At 38.1% G+C, this 25,954-nt stretch overlaps 1 protein-coding gene across 1 annotated transcript in view; it reads left to right on the plus strand.

Moving 5' to 3' along the window:
* Positions 1-25,954, plus strand: part of LOC126458188 (ryanodine receptor) — a 740,760-nt gene that overhangs the window by 682,445 nt on the left and 32,361 nt on the right. The window contains exons 92-96 of the mRNA XM_050095064.1: positions 4,195-4,386; positions 9,583-9,735; positions 18,671-18,797; positions 22,087-22,206; positions 22,595-22,855. Coding sequence (XP_049951021.1) covers positions 4,195-4,386; positions 9,583-9,735; positions 18,671-18,797; positions 22,087-22,206; positions 22,595-22,855 — 853 coding nt within the window. The remainder of the gene's footprint in view (positions 1-4,194; positions 4,387-9,582; positions 9,736-18,670; positions 18,798-22,086; positions 22,207-22,594; positions 22,856-25,954) is intronic.

Raw genomic sequence — 25,954 nt, forward strand, 5'->3', positions numbered from 1 at the left:
AACAGGCAAAAAGGAATACAAACGTCTCAAAAATGAGATCGACAGGAAGTGCAAAATGGCTAAGCAGGGATGGCTAGAGGACAAATGTAAGGATGTAGAGGCCTATCTCACTAGGGGTAAGATAGATACCGCCTACAGGAAAATTAAAGAGACCTTTGGAGATAAGAGAACGACTTGTATGAATATCAAGAGCTCAGATGGAAACCCAGTTCTAAGCAAAGAAGGGAAAGCAGAAAGGTGGAAGGAGTATATAGAGGGTCTATACAAGGGCGATGCACTTGAGGACAATATTATGGAAATGGAAGAGGATGTAGATGAAGATGAAATGGGAGATATGATACTGCGTGAAGAGTTTGACAGAGCACTGAAAGACCTGAGTCGAAACAAGGCCCCCGGAGTAGACAATATTCCATTGGAACTACTGACGGCCGTGGGAGAGCCAGTCCTGACAAAACTCTACCATCTGGTGAGCAAGATGTATGAGACAGGCGAAATACCCTCAGACTTCAAGAAGAATATAATAATTCCAATCCCAAAGAAAGCAGGTGTTGACAGATGTGAAAATTACCGAACTATCAGCTTAATAAGTCACAGCTGCAAAATACTAACATGAATTCTTTACAGACGAATGGAAAAACTAGTAGAAGCCAACCTCGGGGAAGATCAGTTTGGATTCCGTAGGAACACTGGAACACGTGAGGCAATACTGACCTTACGACTTATCTTAGAAGAAAGATTAAGGAAAGGCAAACCTACGTTTCTAGTATTTGTAGACTTAGAGAAAGCTTTTGACAATGTTGACTGGAATACTCTCTTTCAAATTCTAAAGGTGGCAGGGGTAAAATACAGGGAGCGAACGGCTATTTACAATTTGTACAGAAACCAAATGGCAGTTATAAGAGTCGAGGGACATGAAAGGGAAGCAGTGGTTGGGAAGGGAGTAAGACAGGGTTGTAGCCTCTCCCCGATGTTGTTCAATCTGTATATTGAGCAAGCAGTAAAGGAAACAAAAGAAAAATTCGGAGTAGTTATTAAAATTCATGGAGAAGAAATAAAAACTTTGAGGTTCGCCGATGACATTGTAATTCTGTCAGAGACAGCAAAGGACTTGGAAGAGCAGTTGAATGGAATGGACAGTGTCTTGAAAGGAGGATATAAGATGAACATCAACAAAAGCAAAACAAGGATAATGGAATGTAGTCTAATTATGTCGGGTGATGCTGAGGGAATTAGATTAGGAAATGAGGCACTTAAAGTAGTAAAGGAGTTTTGCTATTTGGGGAGCAAAATAACTGATGATGGTCGAAGTAGAGAGGATATAAAATGTAGGCTGGCAATGGCAAGGAAAGCGTTTCTGAAGAAGAGAAATTTGTTAACATCCAATATTGATTTAAGTGTCAGGAAGTCATTTCTGAAAGTATTCGTATGGAGTGTAGCCATGTATGGAAGTGAAACATGGACGATAAATAGTTTGGACAAGAAGAGAATAGAAGCTTTCGAAATGTGGTGCTACAGAAGAATACTGAAGATTAGATGGGTAGATCACATAACTAATGAGGAGGTATTGAATAGAATTGGGGAGAAGAGAAGTTTGTGGCACAACTTGACTAGAAGAAGGGATTGGTTGGTAGGACATGTTCTGAGGCATCAAGGGATCACCAATTTAGTATTGGAGGGCAGCGTGGAGGGTAAAAATCGTAGAGGGAGACCAAGAGATCAATACACTAAGCAGATTCAGAAGGATGCAGGTTGCAGTAGGTACTGGGAGATGAAGAAGCTTGCACAGGATAGAGTAGCATGGAGAGCTGCATCAAACCAGTCTCAGGACTGAAGACCACAACAACAACATATATGAAGTATCAGTGATAGTTTTCTTCATGGCTGGCATGTAAGTAGAGTGAAATAATATATTCCCTGCAATACCTATGTTACTAATAACTTAATTTATTCCAATTTAAATTTCCTTTCTTATTTACAACTAAGCAATTTACATGATTAGCCTCAATTATTTGCTGATTGTTTAGAGTTATTCTATTTACACTTCAAAATTGATCAATTTATGGCAATTGGTGGTGATTTAGTGCAAAGTGATGTCATTTGGGTCTGTGATATATCCTGATTTAATGCAATCAGTCAGAACCAGGACTCAAACATTTTAAACTTTTTCAAAATATTGTCTGATTTTTTGTGGAGCAATATTTTCTATTAAAATATGGCATCACCAGCAAATAATATTATGTCATCTTCCAAGTTCACTGCACTTCTATAATTTGGATGTTTCGGCACATATACAGTCATGGTATAACCATGGAGAATTAGCAGTTATGAATACAGAGTCATTTTTATGCACTTTTCACAAAAACAGCAATAAATTGTATTTATTTATTTATTTTTATTTTATTTATTTATTTATTGATTTAGCACCCATTTTAACACGTTCATGATATTGGACTTGTCAAAGTGCAAAAAGTAAAAAAATTTTCCATCTTTACATTCATGTATAAATACAAAATAAAGACACATATAACTAGTAATATTTTATTAAGGCTAGATGCTTTCTTATCAACACAACTTCATGACTGTAGTAACAAAAACAGTTTCCTACTTAATTAGGCGCAAGAAAATAAAATTTTATACATACATATATAGAGAACAGACATATTGCTGAAAAGTTACTGAAACATGTTGGCTGATTTCAATAAAGTATAAATAGGAATAATAACATGTAGAATTTCATATCATATATATGTCACGAAAGACAGGTACATAATTAGACAAATGATACATTAGTGGAAGGAGCTTTGGTTTTATCTTTGATAATTACGAATTTTTGTTTGGAGAGATTATGAGGCAGAACCTATAGATTTGAGCAACTTAACACACAGAAGAATCGAAGAACCGGTAGAAGCTGACCAGGGGGAAGATCAGTTTGGATTCCAGAGAAATGCAGGAACATGCAAGGCAATACTGATCCTATGACTTCTCACAGAAAATAAGTTAAGGAAAGGCAAACCTACTTTTATAGCATTTGTAGATTTTGAGAAAGATTTTGATAGTGTTGACTGAAATACTCTCTTTCAAATACTAAAGGTGGCAGGGATAAAATACAGGGAGTGAAAGGCTATTTACAATTTGCACAGAAACGAGGTGTCAGTTATAAGAGTCAAGGGCACGAAAGGGAAGCAGTGGTTGAGAAGAGATTGAGATGGGGTTGTAGCCTCTCTCTGCCGTTATTCAGTCTATGTATTGAGCAAGCAGTAAAGGAAACAAAAGAAAAATTCGGAGTAGGAATTAAAATCCATGGAGAAGAAATTAAAACTTTGAGGTTCGCCGATGACATTGTGATTCTGTCAGAGACAGCGCAAAGGACCTGGAAGAGTAGCTGAACGGAATGGACAGTATCTTGATAGGAAGATATACCAACAAAAGCAAAACAAGGATAGTGTAATGTAGACAAATTAAATCAGGTGATGTTGAGGGAATTAGATTAGGAAATGAGGCACTTAAAGCAGTAAACTGGGTTTGCTATTTGGGAAGCAAAATAACTGATGATGGTCGAAGTAGGGAGGTTATAAAATGTAGACTGGCAATGGAAAGAAAAGCATTTCTGAAGAAGAGAAATTTGTTAACACTGAATATAGATTTAACTGTCATGAAGTCCTTTCTGTAAGAATTTGTATGAAACGTAGCCATGAATGGAAGTGAAACATGGGCAATAAACAGTTTAGACAAGAACAGAGTACAAGCTTTGTGAAATGTGGTGCTACAGAAAAATGCTGAAGATTTGATGGGTAGATCATGCAGATAATGAGTAGGTACTGAATAGAATTGAGAAGAAAAGAAATTTGTAACACACCCTGGCTAGAAGAAGGGATCAGTTAATAGGACACATTCTGGTACATCAAGGGATTTCAATTTAGTACTGGAGGGAAGTGTGGGGGATAAAAATCATAGAGGGAGACCAAGAGATGAACGCAGTAAGCAGATTCAGAGATGAAGAAGCTTGCACAGGGTAGAGTAGCACGGAGAGTTGCGTCAAACTAGTCGTTGGACTGAAGTCCACAATAACAACAACACACAAAGTAACTTTCATGACAGATATGCATTCAGAAATTATTTATATATGCCTCTCATACTGTTCTGTTTCACACAAGGAAATCTGGAAATATACTTTTTTATATGTTTTGGTAATAGGTATGTTGTTGGAATCTTAATGTCACTCATGAGAGGACCGCAAATAGAAGAGCCTGTTGTCGAGGTGAAAGAAGAAGAACGGATGGGTCCTTTACGTGTGTTACCAGCATTACCTGCGACACCAGATGAAGCAAATGCCCCGCAGCAGATGCAGGCATTTGGCTTGGATATTACAAAAGAGGATAATGGGCAGTGAGTATCAAAATTTTCATTTTTGTGAGATATACTGAAGCTGGAGTGTCCACCTTTGGCACACTAGTGTTAAAGGGGACACAAAATCATTTAAGTTGCAAAATCTGTGCAATTCACACATTTATTTATACCTAAGTATATAAACTGACTCTCAGCATTTCCTTTGCCTTCAGACAAAATCATGTGCATCACATAATTTCTTTTCGAAAACTTAGGTTTAAACTTGACGTAAAATTTAAACTTGATTTTTGTGTTGGTTTTGTCAAAACTCGTGGACATGCCATGATATATTGTGTAATATCAAATGTCAATTGTAAACATCATCTAAACTTTTCAGGAACATGATGTATTGTGTAGTATTACACTGTCCAGTCCTATTAATGTGACCACCTGTCAAAACCCTGAATAACTACCCTTTACAGTGCAGGCTGCTATAAGGTATAGAGAAAGAGAGTGAATGATGTTCTGGAAGTTACTGACAGGGATGCGGAGCCGTGCTGACTCCAGTGCCGTTGCCAGTTGTGCTAGGTTTCTTGGTTTAGGATCTGCGACACATACAGCCCAGTTGAGGTGGTCCCATATATTCTCGAATAGGCTTAAGTCTTGAGCATCTGATGGCCAGGGAAGCACAGTATACTCATCCTGGTGCTCTTTGAACCACAGACATACATTGCGAGCTGTGTGACCTGTTACTTTGTGCTGCTGGTAGATGCTATCATACTGAGGAAAAACAAACTGGATGTAGGGGTGAACATCATCCCCAAGGATAGATGCATACTTGTCTTGAGTCATTGTGCCTTTCAGAACGATGAGATCATCCACCAGAACGCCATGGAAACATTCCCCAGAACATAACGTTGCCTCCTCCGGAATGGACCTTTCTGATGGCTGTTGCAGGGCAGTACACGCCAAAAGCCATCTGTACAATGGAGCATAAAATGTGATGCATCTGAAGAGGCCACCTGTCACCATTCGGTGGACGTCAAGTTGCAATATTGACATGAAAATTTCAGCCTTCATTGCCAATGAACAGCCATCAGCTCGATGTATGAACCAGGTGCCTGCTATGGAGGCCCATATGCAGCAATGACTGCTCTACAGTCATTGAGGAGGCTCAGTTGGTAGCCCCTTGGTTCAGCTGTGGGGTCAGCTGCTCAACAATTGCATGTCTAGTTGCCCATACACATCTTCACAGCCACTGTTCACCCCTGTCACTTGTGGCCCGTGGTACACCACAGATGTCTCATTGTTGGTTTTGGATAGTACCATTTTGCCATACACAATATACTTTAACCACAGCAGCATGCAAGCAGTTTACAAACTTAGCCATTTTGAAAATGCTTCTACTACTGACCGAAAAGCCAATGGTCATGCTCTTTTGGACATCAAATAAATTGCTCTGTTTCTGCATTATGACAACAGCTAGTTTATTTTCTGCTCTCCGTGACACACTTTATGTACCATCCACTGCTAGTGCTGCAACCTGCCATCTGTTAGTGGTTATTGCTTTTTGATATTGAACATAAGCAGTAGTCATGTGATTGTGACTCGACCACATATGTTGTCAACTGTAAACCTAACAGTGCTTTTCAGAAAGTTTGGCCACAGTATCCTCATCCACAACTAGCGGTTCCCAAATTTCATTATATGTTTACGTGGAAAACAAATTTTTGAGAAGTTTTGGATGCTTGTAAAGATTATCATAAATTACAAGTGTTTTGCATAACCTATTTCCTAATAAATTATTTTTGTGATTTACTTTTGCTGTAAATTTGTAATATATTGTGTCACATCAGTTCTCTCTTTTGATAGGAGTGTATATCGTCTGCATTTATTGGAAATTAAAACACTACTATTGAATTCTGTTTGTTACCTGATAATGATGGGAAGGAGCAACAGGTGAACTCAGTGTGTATGCCTCAAGGCCTCAATCACCTTCTTGAATAGCCTGTTCTGTCAGGCATTGAGGGAACAGTGTGCAGCCCACTACAGATTGTGGTGCACATTGTAACAAACACTGTTGTTTGGGCTCTGAGGTCATACTTGGATCATTCCAATGACTAGCAGAGGAGGTTGAGAATACCAGTCTTGCTCACAGAGTTTCAACAAAGCTCGCAGTCTGCAACATTGTCCCCAGAACAGAGCATGGTCCTCTGTTGCTGAGTTCAGTGAAAGGCTTGTACCAGAGACTCTGAAGGTTCTGTGAAAGGCTAGGCTGTGACTTTTTAGACTTGCACCATAGGGTTGACAGCTGTAGGGTCCTCCTAAATGTGTCAGCTGTGCCCTACACATCAAAGACAGCTTCCCAGGTAGCTGGCTGTGTAAAAAGGATACACAGGGATTTTTTTAGGTTAGGCAGCTTTCTGCCCAATCTAGAAAATGATAGCCGCAGGAAACCTACAAGTATCAGTGTAATATCAAAAGAAATTACTCCCACAGGTGAGAGTATTAAAATCCTAGTGGTTAACCACTGAAGCACTTACAACAAAATGCCAGAGTTTGATTGAGTGAGAGGGAAACCAGGAATTTACTCATTAATGTGCCCCTTGAGCTGTCGTGCATTGTCTTCCATGACCTGCATCATCTCTTCATGTAACCCCTAAATACCTTCAATTTTTGCAGCTTCTTCCTCTGTTGTGGTATTTTGCAGTCTCTTTATTCAGTGTTCGTTTCATCGTGCATATCTTTTTAAAAGTTAACTACTATTTTTGATATAGTGATGATCTTTAACACACTTATCTTTACATCTTCATCAGTACCCCACAAGCCAACTTACTGTATGTGGTAGAGGTTACTTTGTACCAATGTTACTTCCCCTCTTTCTTGTTCAAGCTCCAGATTGCTTGTAGGAAGAACAATTGCCAGTAAACCACTGTGTGGTCATGAATCTCTCTAATTTTATCTTTGTGATCTTTTCACGATATATTCACAGGAAAATGCAATTTATTTATTGACTCTTCTAGGAATGTATGCTCTCATAACTTTAAAAGTAAACCACACCATGATGCAGGATGCCTCTCTTGCAGTGGTTGCCACTGGAGTTGATTGATCATCCCCATGATGCTTTCATGGTTATGACATGACCCTAACAAAATGTGCTGCCCTTTTCTGGATTTTCTCTATTTTTTCTATTAATCCTCTCTGGTACAGATCTCATACTAATGAGCAATATTCAAGTAGTGGTCAATTGAGGGTTTTGTAAGCTACCTCATTTGTTGACGGATTACTTTGCATGAGAATTCTTGCAATGAGTCTCAGCCTGGCATCTGCCTTTCCTACAGTTAGTTTTATGTAGTCGTTCCACTTTACATTGCTTCATATGCATACTGTTAGATATTCTGTGGAGGTAACTACTTCCAGTGATTGTTCTGCAGTCATGTTATCATACAACAATGGGTCTTTCTGTCTATGTATATAAAATATGACATTTCTGTTTGGTGAGTGTCAGCTAGCATGCCTGCACAAAGTGTTGGTGCTCTGCAGGTCTTTCTGCATTTCGTTACAATTTTCTAGCATTGTGACTTCTCTGTATGTAACAGCAGCATCCACAAAAATCCTCATGGAACCTCCAATTGGTCCCCTATTCATTAATGAATGTTGTGAAAAGTAATGTATCTATAACAGTCCCTTGGAGTACACCCAAAGTTACTGTTATGTCTGAAGATGTCTCTCCATTGAGAATGACATGCTGTGTTGTAATTGCTAGAAAATCTTCAGTCCAACCACACAGTTGGTCTGATATTTTGTGTGCTCTCGTCAGAAATGCTGGCAGAAATGCAGTGTACAGTACACTAGTTTATAGTTGTTTGTAAGCTTCCATTTTGATACTTTCTAAGGCAAGTCTGACATCTTGTTGGAGTGTATTCATTGGGAAAGATCATAATGTGTATATCCTTGACCAATACAGAAACAGTATCTGGTTAGTGTCAGGGAGATGTGATAGCGATGCCATGCAGTATTGTTACTTTCTATGGGTATACACATAGTAAGTTCATTCATATAACAATAAATGCTACTCTAGCAAACAGTTCCATTGCTTTATTGATAAGACTGAAAAAATAAACACTGATTAAAAATGATTTGTGTCAAAGCACATTATTCTGCTTGAAAATGAAGTGGGTTTTTATCAACCAGTTCACTGGCAGTGGCATAATGGTCTTCATAACTGGGCACTATTCTTTGTCGTTTACTGTTAAGTGAATGAACTTACTGTGGGATATACCCACAGGAAGAAACAATACAGCAGGGCATCACTGTGACACCCCCTGTAACTGATCAGATACTGTTTCTGCATTTGTCAGGGAGGAAGTTTCAGTTTATGCTACAAAAAAATTACTTGCCAGAGAAAGCTACATGTAGGCAAAACCTTATTTCACTGATCATTTTACTTGTTACAGTACTTGAGAACCTCCTCTTTTTTCTTTCTTCTGCTGTTAAACCTGTGAACAAATTGTGACATTAATAACACAGTGGAAGGTTCAATTTTTGCTTCACTTAGGAAATTCAAAACTTTTCACGTGTCAATATGAGTGCACATCAGGGCTCCAAATTGTCTTAGAATAACTGACATTTCCATTGGCCTTAAAAATTTAACAGAACTTTTGCGTATAGCTCAGATTTGGTGTATTATTGAATTGTTTCATTGGTACATGTTTTGGAGATTTTGGAGTACCTTTTTGTTGTGGGTCACATTACTGTATATGTAAGACCATTCTCCGCAGGAATTTACCTTTCAGGACATACCCCACTTTACCTCCTCCCCCCTCTCCAACTAAACAGCATTTCAGTACATAATTGTATTGAAAAAAATGAAACATGTCAAAGAGGCTAAAAATTAATCAGAAAAATATCCATTTATGGGAATAAAATAAAAAGCCTATCATTTTGTAACACAAAATCTGTAGTTGTCTGTAGAAGCAGGTGCATGAGAAAGTTATTTATCTTTTAATCTTGTACTTCAGAACTTAAGTAAATCAGAGGTAATTATGTGAGATTTCATTATTCAACAACTTTGGGACAAAATTAAGTATTTGTAAGTCAGTAAAAAGAAACCAAAGTTATTTTTCTGGTGACAAATATTATGTTCCTTTTTTATCATGTTTGTATGTGCATTGTGTTTTTGCTGTAACTAAGAGTATCAGTTTCTTAACCATAATCAAAATGTTACTGCATTAGTGAAAGCCACGTCTCTGTTAGGTATCACATGGTTCCACATGAAAGTGCTCCACCATCTCCACAGTCAAGCGTTGAAGAAGGCGGAGACACAACTCCTGAGGAGGGGGCAGAAGAACATGCCAAGCAAGAAGCTGCTGAAGGGGAATCACCTCTCAGCCTTGTGGACTTACTTGGGTAAGTGCTCTTCTATTTATATATATATCAATCTCCGCTAATTTCAAGTTGCCGCCACTCATACCTCACCTGTCTTTCAACAACTTCTTTGCCTCTACACTTCTGCCTCGACTGACATCTCTGCCCAAACTCTTTGTCTTTAAATATGTCTGCTTGTGTCTGTATGTGTGGATGGATATGTGCGTGTGTGCGAGTGTATACCTGTCCTTTTTTCCCCCTAAGGTAAGTCTTTCCGCTCCCGGGATTGGAATGACTCCTTACCCTCTCCTTTAAAACCCACTTCCTTTCGTCTTCCCCTCTCCTTCCCTCTTTCCTGATGAGGCAACAGTTTGTTGCGAAAGCTTGAATTTTGTGTGTATATTTGTGTTTGTTTGTGTGTCTATCGACCTGCCAGCGCTTTTGTTCGGTAAGTCACCTCATATGGGTATATATATAATGGAAGGAAACATTCCACGTGGGAAAAATTATATATAAAAACAAAGATGAGGTGACTTACCGAACAAAAGCGCTGGCAGGTCGATAGACACACAAACAAACACAAATATATATATATATATATATATAATGGAAGGAAACATTCCACGTGGGAAAAATTATATATAAAAACAAAGATGAGGTGACTTACCGAACAAAAGCGCTGGCAGGTCGATAGACACACAAACAAACACAAATATACACACAAAATTCAAGCTTTCGCAACAAACTGTTGCCTCATCAGGAAAGAGGGAAGGAGAGGGGAAGACGAAAGGAAGTGGGTTTTAAAGGAGATATATATATATATATATATATATATATATATATAGAGAGAGAGAGGGGGGGGGGGGGGGGGGGGAACATTCTACGCAGGAAAAATATATTTAAAAACAAAGATGATCTGACTTACCATACGAAAGCACTGGCAGGTCGATAGAAACACAGACAGACACATACATACACACAAAATTCAAGCTTTCGCAACAAACTGTTGCCTCATCAGGAAAGACGGAAGGAGAGGGAAAGACGAAAGGAAGTGGGTTTTAAGGGAGATGGTAAGGAGTCATTCCAATCCCGGGAGCGGAAAGACTTACCTTAGGGGGAAAAAAGGACGGGTATACACTCGCACACACACACATATCCATCCACACATATACAGACACAAGCAGACATATTTAAAGACATTTGAAAATGTCTGCTTGTGTCTGTGTATGTTTGGATGGATATGTGTGTGTGTGCGAGTGTATACCTGTCCTTTTTTCCCCCTAAGGTAAGTCTTTCTGCTCCCGGGATTGGAATGACTCCTTACCCTCTCCCTTAAAACCCACATCCTTTTGTCTTTCCCTCTCCTTCCCTCTTTCCTGACGAAGCAACTATTGGTTGCAAAAGCTAGAATTTTGTATGTATGTGTTTGTTTGTGTTTCTATCGACCTGCCAGCGCTTTTGTATGGTAAGTCACATCATCTTTGTTTTTAAATATATTTTTCCCGCATGGAATGTTTCCTCAGATTGTGCAGGACCATTTTAATCAAAGCTACTTGTTCATAGAATGATTCAGTGCACATGTCATTCACAAAATACTAATTAAAAGCAAATATTATAGTGTTCCTTACACACAATTATTACAAATAATGTGAAAGGCTCGAACTACTATGAGGAAATTTGTGCAGAATTCGAGGATTTTGCTGCAAGGAAGCCTCCCAAATTAGACTTGAATGTATAGGGTTTACTGCTTGCATTATCCATTTCCATATGAATCACATTATCCATTTCCATATGAATCAAATGGAAAATAGGACCTGCAAAATAGCAAACATCCAAGTGCAAATCATTCTTCATCCAGTGTTCACTGAGTGTATGCTGCAGTTCCTTTTAAATAAATCCATGTTACTAACTGCATATCCATGAGGAAGACTGCATACTGCAGTGATAGTTCTCAAAAACCTAGGCCTATAGTTTTCAATCATTTTGAGTTCATGGCTCCTCTGACCAACTATGTTGTTCCCATGGCTCCCCTGTGGGATACTTTGTAAAAAGGGAAATAATCAATTTAAAAAGTTATGAATAAAATGCTACTCACGTCAGTGAGACACTTGAACTTATTTCTTGTTACAGAACTTGTCAAATCTTGGCACCAAATGAGGTACAGCTACCCATATTTCCTTCTCCACCCAAATACTTGATCTGTATGCAGACAGCTGAGGGCCTATATATAAGGGTAAAAGGATGTTCTCGCAAAATGACAGACCAATATGCTTAACATCAGTTTGCTACAAAATTCTTGAGCATATTCTAAGCTCAAATATAATAAAGTGTCTGGAGACAGAGAAGGTTCTGTCCACAGACCAGCAAGGATTTAGACAGCATCACTTGTGTCAAACTCAGCTTGACCTTTTCTCTCACGATATCCTGCAAACCATGGCTGAAAGGCAACAGGCAGGATCCAAATTTATAGATTTCTAGAAAGCATTTGACACAGTGCCCCACTGCAGAATCTTCGGACATTAAACTCAAATTCTTCTCCTCATGTGCAGGCTTTTAACAAAGGTCCAGGAATATGGACTAGGTTCCCTCAAAGTGGCTCAATAATGTCATAGGTAGGTAATCTACATGTACATACATACTGTACAAGTCACCATACGTTGCATTGAGGAGAGTGACCTATACCAACTTCTAGTCTTTTCCTTTCCCATTCCACTTGCAAATAGAGTGAGGGAAATGATTGACCAGATGAGCCCTAATTTTTTGTATCTTATCTTTGTGGTCCTTATGCGAAATTATGTTGGTGGCAGTACAATTGTTCTGCAGTCAGCTTGAAATGCTGTTTCTCTACGTCTTCTCAATAGTGATCCTCGAAAAGAACATCGCCTTCCCTCCATGGATTCTCGTTTGATTTCCTGAAGCATCTCTGTAACATTTGCGTGTTGTTTGATCCTACCAGTAACAGATCTAGCAGCCTACATCTGAGTTGCTTTGCTGTCTTCCTTTAATCCAAACACTCTAACAGTACTCGAGAATAGGTCACACTAGCATCCTATGTGTGGTCTCCTTTGCAGATGAACTACACTTCCCAAAATTCCCCCACGAAGCCAAAGTCAGCCATTCTCCTTCCATACCGCAATCCTCACATGTTCATTCCATTTCATATCACTTTACAATGCTGTTCTGAGATATTTAAATAACATGACTGTGTCGAGCAGGATACTACTAATGCTGTACCTCAATGTTAGGGGTTTGTTTTTCCCACTCATCTGAATGAACTCACATTTTTCTACATTTAGAGCTAGCTGCCATTCGTCACACCAAGTAGAAATTTTGTCTAAGTCTTCTTGCATCCTCCTACAGTCACTCAACTTCGACACCTTCCCATACACCACAGCATCATCAGCAAACAACTGCAGATTGCAGCGCATACTGTCTGCCAGGTCATTTATAGCAGTCCTATCACACGTTTCTGGGGCACTCCTGAGGATACCCTGTCTCTGATGAACCTTTGCTAGGTCCTGTTACTTAAGAAGTAATGCAAAGACTTAGGCAGAATTTCTATTTGGAGTGATGAATGGCAGCTTGTTCTAAATGTAGAAAAATGAGAGTTAATCCAGATGAGTTGCAAAAACAATCCTGTAATGAAACTTCATGGCATATTAAAACTGTGTGCCTGACCGAGACTCGAACTCGGGACCTTTGCCTTTTGTGGGCAAGTGCTCTACCAACTGAGCTACCGAAGCACGACTCACGCCCAGTACTCACAGCTTTACTTCTGCCAGTATCTCGTCTCCCACCTTCCAAACTTTACAGAAGCTCTCCTGCGAACCTTGCTGAACTAGCACTCCTGGAAGAAAGGATATTGCGGAGACATGGCTTAGCCACAGCCTGGGGGATGTTTCCAGAATGAGATTTTCACTCTGCAGCGGAGTGTGCACTGATATGAAACTTCCTGGCAGATTAAAATTGTGTGCCCGACCGAGACTCGAACTCGGGACCTTTGCCTTTCCCAGGCAAGTGCTCTGCCAACTGAGCTACTGAAGCACGACTCACACCCAGTACTCACAGCTTTACTTCTGCCAGTATCTCATCTCCTACCTTCCAAACTTTACAGAAGCTCTCCTGCGAACCTTGCAGAACTAGCACTCCTGAAAGAAAGGATATTGCGGAGACATGGCTTAGCCACAGCCTGGGGGATGTTTCCAGAATGAGATTTTCACTCTGCAGCGGAGTGTGCACTGATATGAAACTTCCTGGCAGATTAAAATTGTGTGCCCGACCGAGACTCGAACTCGGGACCTTTGCCTTTCGCGGGCAAGTGCTCTACCAACTGAGCTACCGAAGCACGACTCACGCCCAGTACTCACAGCTTTACTTCTGCCAGTATCTCGTCTCCCACCTTCCGAACTTTACAGAAGCACTTGCCCGCGAAAGGCAAAGGTCCCGAGTTCGAGTCTCGGTCGGGCACACAGTTTTAATCTGCCAGGAAGTTTCATATCAGCGCACACTCCACTGCAGAGTGAAAATCTCATTCTGGAAACATCCCCCAGGCTGTGGCTAAGCCATGTCTCCGCAATATCCTTTCTTTCAGGAGTGCTAGTTCTGCAAGGTTCGCAGGAGAGCTTCTGTAAAGTTTGGAAGGTGGGAGACGAGATACTGGCAGAAGTAAAGCTGTGAGTACTGGGCGTGAGTCGTGCTTCGGTAGCTCAGTTGGCAGAGCACTTGCCTGGGAAAGGCAAATGTCCCGAGTTCGAGTCTCGGTCGGGCACACAGTTTTAATCTGCCAAGAAGTTTCATATCAGCGCATACTCCGCTGCAGAGTGAAAATCTCATTCTGAAATCCTGTAATGTTGGAATACAGTATTTCTGTTCTGTTTGACACAGACACATTGTTTAAATATGTAAGTATATTGTTGCAAAGTGATATGAAATGGAACAAGCATCCTAGGTCAACAGTAAGGGTGGCTAATGATTGATTTCAGTTTATTGGGAGAATTCTAGGAAAATGGAGCATTCATGAAACAATATTGAGAAAATTTAGTTAACTGGCATTTGCAAGCGACTGTAGCATGATTCTACAGCCACCAGTGTATGCGTGCTTTGAGACCACAAAGACAAGAACAAGAAATTAGGGCTTGTACAGAGGGATATAGATAGTCATTTTTTTCTTGCTCCCTTTACAACTGAAACACTGAAGGTAACAATTATTAGTGATACAATCTACTTTCCACCAAGCACCACATGGTGGATTATGGAGTATATTGTAGATGCAGATGTAGATGGGACCCAGGATATGGAACCACTCCCAGCAACTAGGCCCCTCCTAGTATCTGTTGTACCTGGTTCACATCACAAATAAGTTTTATTACATGTTTTGGACCCAGAAAACTTTAGCTTAGCGTGATGAAATGCCCCAGAAATAGTCCCGTATGATATTATGGAATGAAAATAAGCATAGTATGCTAGCTTTTTTATTTTTATATCACCTATATCTGACAACATTTGCATTGGAAACAGAGATTAGGTGTTGTTTTGATGTTTCAGCAGTTTGGGGGTATGCTCCTCCCAGATGAATTTATTATTAAACTGAAATCCCAAGATCGTAACACTATCAACTTTCTCTCCTTGTTTGTCATCATATTTTAGGCATATACTGGTAGGAAACCTCTTATAAGTCCTAAACTATATGTACTATTTTTTTTCAAAATTTAATGTCAAAGAATTGGCTAGAAATCATGTATTAATGGCCTTGTAAATTTCATTAATCCATATTTTTAAGATTGTACTTGATTTAACAACAATACTATGAAAAGTATAGATTGCTACTCAGCATATAGTCGAGATGTTGAGACTCGGACAGACATACTTTCAAGACTGCTATACATTTTTACTTTCGGCCAAGAGACCTCCTTCTAAAGTAGAAAACACACACACATCATTATTTTAATGTCTGTATCATCTGCAAACAAAACAAACTTGGTATCTTTTAATGTTATAGATGAAAGTAAACCTTGTGAATGCCATGTGTAGTTATTTTTCAGTTGAATGATGCCTTATAACTTAATACATGTCTCTTACCTAATGACACCCTCTCTTTCCATCATAGATATATGGGCAGCATTTCCTGTTGTATGACAATATTCTAATTTACTTAAAATGATATTATGATTTACACAATCAGATACCTTTGACAGATCACAAAAAATACCAGTAGCATGTAATTTACTGTCTACTGACTTAAACACATTCTCATTTTATGTCAAGATAGTCTTCTCAATATCAGAAGCTTTTAGAAATCTGAACTGTGACTTTGACAATATATTATTTGTTGTCAGATGGTTAAGAAGTTGATCATATATTACCTTTTGTAGAATTTTCGAGACTGCTGGCAAAAGTGAAATTGGATGGAAATTTGGTGGTATTTCTTTATCTTCTTTCTTAAATAAAGGCTTCATTTCAGCATATTTCAAACATTCAGGAAATGTCTCACCGATAAATGACTGGTTACACTGGTAACTTAATTTATCAAAAAAAATAAATAAATTTTTGAAAATGTAATGTAACTGGATGGATAAAAAAAACCTACTCAGTAAGCAGCAGCAGGAGAACAGACATAAAAAAGTTATTATGTATACAAGCTTACAGAGCCAGTGGCTCCTTCTTCTGGCAGAAGGGTTGAAGGGGAAGGAAAAGGAATGGCGAGGTTTAGGAAAATGGGTAGAACTGAGAAAAGTCACACAGAACCCCAGGTAAGGGAGACTTAGCTGATGGGATGAATCTCAAGTCTTTATTTCTCATCCCATACTGTAAGTCTGCCCTGACCAGTGTTCTGGGTGAGTTTTCCGAACTCTACCCTTTTCGTAAACCTCACCAGCCCTATCCCTTCACCCCTCTTCCTCCCCCATCAACCCTTCTGCCAGAAGAAGGAGCCACTGGCTCCGAAATCTTGCATACATAATAACTTTTTTATGTGTGTTCTCCAAATGACTTAATCTGCAATACAATATAAAGGAATGTCATCATTTATCATTGTAACAAAAATCTCAAAAAGTGCTTAATCTGTTTAATTCAGATTTTTACATGATACTCTAATAACAATTTAGATGGACAAAGACTGTATTTTTTTAATTATATAATATATAAATATATATGTAATATGTAAAGGGAAAATATTGTTGCCAGAAGCCTTACTTCAAATTTTTATGTGATGCAGTGACAAACATTCAGCCTGACAAAGGCTTTATATTTCTTTTAAATAATGATGTACTGCTTTTCCGTTGAAACTGACCGTGAGGCAGAAAGTGCTGTGCTGTGCTGTGACAATGTAAGGTTTCAATTTGTTTCTCGCAGTCAGTTTCAGCTACAATATGAAGGCATGTAAGCTGTTAGGCAAATTGTTTCTCCCATATACATTCCTTGTCATTATACATAATTTCAAACAAAAATTGTATACGTGATGATATGCTATTTTGTTTTCTTTCTCACTGTAAATTTTATAGAAAACAGGAAAGTTATATTTATGGTTTATCAGCTTATGATTAGAATACTACTACAGAATCTGAATCATGTGGAACTTCGTAATCCTACTCATTTTCAAGTTAAAACTGTGTGAAACGCTGCTACTTAAGCTGTTATCCTCAGATATCCAGCAGCTGCAGAGGTTTCCCCTATAACCCATACACCAGTGAAGCAAACCAATTAACTCTTTCATTCTAAGCTACTTGAACCCCCAATCCAGGTTTCATTTGCAATAACAATAAGGCTCAAGCTCAGAAAGAGGGAAGAAGGGGACAGAGGGGTGAGGGGGAGGAAACAGACACAGAGAGAGGGAGGAGGAGATGAACAGAGAAGGGGGGAGGAGGGAGAGGCGATGGACAAAGAGAGGAGGGGAGGAAATGGGGAGGCAGCAGGAAATAGAAGGAGTTTATGATATATATCTAATTTTCATAAATATTTAGCAATTGCGGAATGTTGCAGGGTTTGTTAGTATGTTACTAAATGCAGAAGCACACTCTTTAATTAACTTTGTTGATATTGTGTCATAACCACTAGAATTTTTTTATTTTATTTTAAAGGTTTTGTGGTGGACATTACTTCTACTGGTGTAGTGAGGGCCATATTCATATTACTGAGTTGTTTGTATTGACTAGTCTGACACATTCTATGACAGTATCTACTGAACCTGACAACTTATCATCTTATCAGTAACAGTTATGAAATGCCTGTTAAAAATTTTTGCAGCACTGCACACCGGTTACCAATGAATCATTTTCTCTTAATGCTATCTGCTCCTCTTTATTTTTGCTTCTACCGGTCTCCTCCCTAACTGTATCCTATATTGTCTTTATTTTTCTGTCAGATGTGATTATCTTTTCTTGCAGTGCCTTTGCTTGTATGTCCATATTACTGTCATTAATATTTTGCAAAGTGTTGCATTTTTGATTCATGCTATGAGCACTGTATACATCGATCAAGTTCATGTCTTTGAGGAGTGTCCTAAAATAATCAGTTTTTGGCTTACTGACTACCCCCTTGAACTCAGATTTTGTAGATTTTATTTCCTGTTCAGTATTAGCATTTAACAAAAGGAACTGCCTGTCATGGCCAGAGAGGCCACAGACTATTGGTTTCTATAAAGGTAATATCAATGGCTGTTAGTGAACAGTTAGCTGCACCAGTTGGAAAGTTTATGGCAGGAATCAAATTTAATCATAGCAACTAGCAAATTCGTACTGGAAAAGCTTTTTAAAAAAATCTGCATTGAAATCACCAGCAGCCACTTTCTCTTTGTTTTCTGCTTAATGTCATATGTTCAATAATTGACAAAAAAAATGGCTTATTACATGTTTTTCAACATACTAAACGAGGTTTTATCATATTGTTGTGCTTCTTGTCTTCTGCATTGTCAGCTACTTTGTTCTCGTGGTGGTCATGTCAAACTTTTGAAAGGTAATGTGTTGCTTTTTGTGTTCAACAGTGGTGATGCAGCACGCAAAGCTGCAGCTGCAACTGCCGAGGCAGCAGTACAGCAGCAGGCTGCAATGGCAGCTGTTGAAGCGGAATCCAAGCAGGAAGTTGTGGTTGAACCATCAGCAATGTCCCAGGTCAGTCACTCTTCTTAAAAACTGAATAAATAATGTGTGTCAGTGATGGAGAAGCTCAGTTGTGCTGAGAAAGATAGTAATACCTTTGCCCAATATTGCTGCTCTGGGGAATAAATACGTAATGTGAAAAATAAAGCACCATTCAATGTGAAAAGCAGCAGAGTATTTGGTACTGCATATTCACTATTTAAAGCATTGGCTTGTGTTTCTTGAAGGTATATGTATTATTTGAAAATTAACATGCTCTTCATTTCTTTTGTGGGATAAATAAGGTCACCAGCCACATTAAATTAATATGTTGAGGGGTTCCATTACGTGAATGTTAACAGTACAGTCAGAATCACTCCACTAGCACCAATAATAAGAATAAATCCATATTCAAACTGTATCACCTTGAGGTGGTGACAAAATTATCTGATACAAATGTTCATTTGTGAGTGAGGGGGCTGAAAAAAAATTTATCACTTAATCCAATTGTTGAGTTGCCTTAATCTCTCAAGAAATCAGAACCATTAGCTGTGTTCTAGGTCAGGCACTCCTCTTAAAGGAAAGCCAGGAGTTACATATGTGTGGCTGTTTTAAAGGAAGTAGTTGATTTCAAAATTTAATTCCTCAGAAGCTGAAGAACATAAAATGACAAATCCACTATTAGCTGAAACAGAAAAATTTAAAGTTCTTTGCAACCAACTTGAGTACCAGATGTGTAACAACAAATGGTAAAATTGGAGCTTCTTTCTTACTGCTAACAAATCGTGGCATACGCTGTTTTATTTATTTACATACTAACAGTATGCACATTCTGTGGATCCATACGTGGGAACATGTCACTTGAATGTGGAGCATATCAGTACATCGAATATAAATACTAATGAGTCTGGTCCCACAATGATAACAGTGCAACAGTAATGAAATGAATGAAGGACCACGCCTAGTACGGCGGTGCGGGTCTCCCGCATCATTCCCCTATGCTCTGTCAAGGAGTATGAGACTTCGGCAACAGTAATAGTGGTAACGATATTAGTAATAGTAACAGTAGTACTGTAAACTTTACAGGGAATGATATATTCAGCATTATTTTTCCTTTACTGCCGTAATCTGAAATACATATTTTCACAGATGTTAGTATAGAGGGTTATGCAGTTATAGCTCAAAGATTATATAAAATAAGGAAAGGAAGGAAGGAATAAAAAGGAAAAAATAGGGTATCAAGCAGGGCCTTCTCTCTCTCTCTCTCTCTCTCTCTCTCTCTCTGTCTCTCTCTCTCTGTCTCTCTCTTTTGGTACTAAATGCTTTGCCTCAAAAGGGTGTCATCTTTTCTTTTCTTCACGGTTATTCTCATGATGTTGACAGTCAGTTTCATATGGAGCAGAGTTATTTACAACAGGCATACTGTGAAGTGCTAAATTGTTTGAATACATAACAGTGCAAGGTTCAGACTGATACATTACTGATCATTATTGGTAAGTTGTTTGCACACTAGAATATCCTTGTCACCTATCACCTTTGTTATTTGTAGTACAATTGAGTCCATTTAGTGTCTGGAGAAAATGATATTCCCAGTTGTTACTGTCAGTCTTTATCAGATCCAAGTATACTGATCTTCTTTCAGCTTTCGCCATGGAAAAAGAAAGCAAATGAATGTTGCACATGGCAGTGCAGCTGAAATAATTAACCTTCAGCAAATAACTGTCTTGCTCAACTGTTACTGTAGGATTTTCACACATCCAAATTCTATCTTTTGGTGATTAACGTTATTGGAAAGAAAAAAAATGTTGGCTCATTCAGAAAAACTAATTGTTCTGAAAAATTTCCTGCTCCCATCACCTATAGAAATGCAGTGCAAAATTCAAACCTGTTGTGGGCATCATGGTGCAATAAGTGTAACAGCTATGGCTTCAACTGTAGGTAGTCTTCCAGCTATACCAGAGATTGAGAAATGTCTGGTTTACTGTACGCTCAAGTTATGAAGAGAAAAGTTTGAAACATGCTGCTTCATTTTCAAGAGCTGTGTGTACTTATATTTAATCCAGCTCCTGCCTCTGTCATGACTTTACTTAAGAAAGTAGCCACAAAAAAAAATGAAGAAGTTTCCACTTTGCTATCCCATCATATGTTACCAAGGGAAGACTAAAAGTTTAGAGGTGTAGCTAAGTCCTACTGTGTATGGCTAAAACACAGTTAAAGCTGCATGGAATATTGTGCTCTGCAATTTGGGTATAACTTTTAGTGATGAAAACAAATTATATTCTTGTCTTGTTAGCTATTATTGTGAGAAAAGCCTAACTAGCCCCCATTCATCTGCTGTCATCTGTCATCACAATTTGTATGTTTTTACTATCCTAGAATTTCCTTTGTCAGACTATTTTTGTCTGGTATCATTTTGGTTACTTAAAGTACAGTTGAGTCTATTTTCTTTATTAATGTCATCTGTTGGTAGTAAATACTGCCTATATTGAAACCCTACAGAAGAATGCTGAAGATTAGATGGGTAGATCATATAACTAATGAGGAGGTATTGAATAGAATTGGGGAGAAGAGAAGTTTGTGGCACAACTTGACTAGAAGAAGGGATCGGTTGGTAGGACATATTCTGAGGCATGAAGGGATCACCAATTTGGTATTGGAGGGCAGCGTGGAGGGTAAAAATCGTAGAGGGAGACCAAGAGATGAATACACTAAACAGATTCAGAAGGATGTAGGTTGCAGTAGTTACTGGGAGATGAAGAAGCTTGCACAGGATAGAGTAGCATGGAGAGCTGCATCAAACCAGTCTCAGGACTGAAGACCACAACAACAACAACAACAACAACATATTGAAACCCTTAATAAACAGAATGGTAATGAGCAGAAATTAAAGTAGCTTTAAACAAATTATGGTGTTAGCATTCAGAGTATAATAAGCAGGCAAAAATTCATATATACTGAAAAATTTAACTCTGTCTCTGTTTCACTACCCCAGTTTCTGTGGTCATGTTTGAGTTAGTTGATTTGTTTGTGTCTTCATTTTGTTTGGTTTATTGCAACTGACCATTGTTTAACCAAACATGATTTCTACTGTTGGACTTAATGTTAGTTCCCACAACTTATCGATATGATATATTCTGGCAACATATTTTGTGTAAGCAAAACATATCTTGAACGGTACCAGCATCATGGCAATTTTATTTGTGCCTAATAATTTAACATAGAAAACAGTATTACCAAAATATTTAGTACATGTTACTCCATGTTAGGACAAAATCTTTGCAGATTAAATTATCAATACTGACTATTGTTCTTTTATCTTTAGATTGACTTCAGCGAGTATACAAAGAGGGCTGTAAGTTTCCTTGCACGCAACTTCTACAACTTGAAATATGTTGCTTTAGTGCTTGCCTTCTGCATCAACTTCATGCTGTTATTTTATAAAGTGAGTACAGTAGCTCTAAATTTGTTTTTAAGAAACTTCTGAAAGTATATTAAGAATGGTATTGTATGCATGGTTCTTCATGGTAAAGCAAGCTTATACTAGACACTGTGAATTTATCTGAAGAGGACAGACATTCTTTATCGAAACAAAAATGATCATCACTGTGTAAAAAGTGCATCAGTAGGTTGTAATAAAAGACGTTTAATAGTTTTACTGTTTGTTAATGTAATGAAGACTAATCTGAGATGAGAAATCAGTAATAACCTAATCAGTTGCAATAATAGCTTAGAAACTTCTTATTTTGAAACACCATACATTGTCCATAGGCTAAAGTTTTGTTGCTCATGATATTGTAAACTGCATTAAAATTATCAAATAACTCTTCTAGGTCACAACTCTTGGTGGTGATGATGACGAAAATGGCAATGGCTCAGGAGAAGAAGTGGCTGATTTAATGGAAGAACTCTCAATGGAAGTGAATTCTACAGAAGTGGGAAGTGCAGAAAATGGAAGTGGTGAAGAAGAAGAACCCTTAGAGCTAGTCCATGTAGATGAAGACTTTTTCTACATGGAACACGTGTTACGATTAATGGCGTTATTGCATTCCATAGTCTCATTAGCAATGCTCATTGCATATTACCACTTGAAGGTAAAAATCATTACAGTTACTACATTTTTCTTATTACTGAGGCAAGGAAGCCTATAAGGTTTGAAAATATGATAGAATGGATAGAGTGGATAAAATTATATTTTTTCAATGATAAGTATATGTAAAAATTCAACACAGTGGGTAAATATTCAGGTAATAGGTGGGAAGACTACATGTTAGTAAGTTTTTGTATAGAACAATGAGGAAAGGGTACTATCTCATAGTGAATATTTTTATACTACGAAGTTAACGTTCAATCTGTAACTATTTTCTAGTTTGGCATAAGCAAACTTGTCAGCAACAGTTCCTTTTTTTTAATTTTTAGTCATCTGTTAATTATTTAATGTAGATACAGACTGAAATATAAGAAGATATTAGGCTAGAATAGGTTTATCATTCACAAGTATAGCTAAAGGCACCCGTAATTGAATGACTGCACAAGATTAACATCTTGTAATGTGGCTCCCCAGCCTATATTAATTGTTTGCAGGATGTCATTTTCCACTTGTAGTGGTAGAAGTTTTTATTCTGTTATTGCAATATAGGCATTACTCCATTTTTAAGCATAAATATTTAATGCTCTGTCACAGTGCACATATAAGTTACAAGTAATGATAAACTTGTAGGGTTGCATCTCACTTACAGCAATGGACATAACATCTGTGATCACTGATACAAGTAACATAGTGCTTAAACTTGTGCTATTCACATGCAGGTTGGAAAACAGGCTATTTTTCAGGCAGCATGTGAATAACAAGTAACTTTGCTTATTTCAGTAATCACACCTTTTAATTCCATTGCTATCAATTGGGACACAGCTATACATGATCTAATAAAGTCTTATCTAACTAAGAGAAAGCAGTGTGTACTATTAAAAATGGCAAATTGAACACACTGACATGAAATATGGGGTTCTTCAAGGTTCTGTACTAGGACCCCTTCTTTTCTTGATTTCTATAAATGACAGAAATACTGCTCCCCAATCTCAAGATAATTCTGTAAGCTGATAATTCATCTGTTTTGTGCAAAGCATAAAGATTATGACCAATTACAAGTGTTATGCAGCTGTAGCACAAATGAAATCATTCAGTGCTTCAATGAAAGTCATCCCATTGTCAGCACCAATAAAACAGCAGTAATGGTTTTTAATTTCTGCACACTTGCTGATTTTGAAACAGTTTTGTACTGGAACTGATGCTGATTTGAAAGAGAACCGTGTAAAATTCCTAGGAATAAAAATACATGATACACTTCAGTGGGATATGCACATGTTCCATGTTCACTCTTTGATAAGCAAACTGGCTAAAAGTACATTTGCATTAAATATGCTTAGTGAATACTGCAGTCATACCCATGTACTACAGACTGCTTATCATGCTTGGAGTTGTCCTGTATAAACTATGGAATAAAAGTATGGGGTGTCTCAACACAAGTAAACCTTTACAAGCTTTAAAAGTTATAGACGAAGGCTGTAAGAATAATTTGTGGTGCCAAACCAAAAACAGAGTGCAAGCTCTGACCTGCACAAACACATCACTGGAAACAAAGATCAGTTTCATCTCATAAGCCATAGAAATGCATAGTATCAAAGAAACCCACTTCATGCAGAATTGAGGTTTTCCAATGGATTGTGGAGTTCAGTCACATCTCTCCTCCAGCAAAATTTAAAACCAGACTAAAAGGGTATTGATTGCCAACCCAAGCTGCTCAACAGATGAGTATCTCTGCACTGTATAGAATAAAGATAATTTTGTATAGGCTTAATACAAGTCTGTTAGTACTGTTCAATGTAATCACCTGACAGGTGTTAGTTGCAAAGGTGACATCCTTATACTTCCAAATCAAAGTCTCACATATAACTAAATTACTGATAAAACTGTCTTGCCGTATCACAGTTTGCTATAAAATGTACCGTATTTACTCGAATCTAAGCCGCACTCGAATCTAAGCTGCACCTGAAAAATGTGACTCGAAATCAAAGGAAAAAAAATTTCCCGAATCTAAGCCGCACCTAAAATTTGAGACTCGAAATTCAAGGGGAGAGAAAAGTTTTAGACCACACCGCCACATCGAAACAAAGTTGCTCCATTGTAATATGAGACAAAATTTGGGTCGGATGAATGACAATACAGTTACAGTCGTTCAGTTCGAGTCGTAAGCTTAGCAGTTAAGCTTTACCAGGTAGCCATAGATATGCGTCAGGCGCTTCGTCCGTATTTATACGGGCACCCTTCCTTTTTCACGTGCTTCGTCTGGTTTGAATTGATTGCTTATTTTTCTTTGATCTGATAAGCGCCATTCTCTTTGTTATAGATGTTTACGTCACTCTAATGCATTACTGTACTGTGTCATGCACTGTTTGTCGCATTCTGCCCTGTCGCAGCTCGCGGCATGGCTTGCTTTTGTGCGCACTACCGCCACTTAAAAAAAAAAAAGGAATCGTGCCACTAGCGAAACAATGGCAAGAAACTGCTATTTATTGTTACTTACATTGCTGCTTTCTTTGATAATGATCAACAAGAACCAAATAATATACTGCGTATGATAGAATTCTGAACGAGATTTTAGCGAAAATTTTTCTCCGTTTGAAAATCTTTGCAGACGCCTCTTTAGTACATAACATTCTATACAGAAATTTGAGCCATCTTAGATTCAAAAATCTAGTCAATTTCCGTGCTTCATTTCTGACTGTATCACTATTAGGCATAAGAATAATACGAATATAAACATGACATGATATGTATATTCTTCCGCGTTTGCTGTTGTCTCACTCTAGTTTCGTAGTTTATTATGCGGACACGATTTAAATGAGGCAGCAGCAAACATGATACAATACATGGCAAAATGTTTATATCTGTATTATTCTTATGGTGAAGAGAATACTGCATGTGATTCACAGTTCATAAAAGTTCCTATTAGCAACCATCTCTTCTCACAGGTAGGAAAAAAATTCAGAACGTAGAGTTGGCCATATTGTCAAATATCCCAAACAGTCTTGCCAGTCAGATTTTTATAGTACATTGAAAGATGAACAATACGGAATTTGTATTTACTTCTTTGCATAATGTATGAAAATGCAGTTGTCGAAACTCGGGGTGG

This window comes from Schistocerca serialis, chromosome 2, assembly GCF_023864345.2.
Source record: "Schistocerca serialis cubense isolate TAMUIC-IGC-003099 chromosome 2, iqSchSeri2.2, whole genome shotgun sequence".
Lineage (NCBI taxonomy): Eukaryota > Metazoa > Arthropoda > Insecta > Orthoptera > Acrididae > Schistocerca > Schistocerca serialis.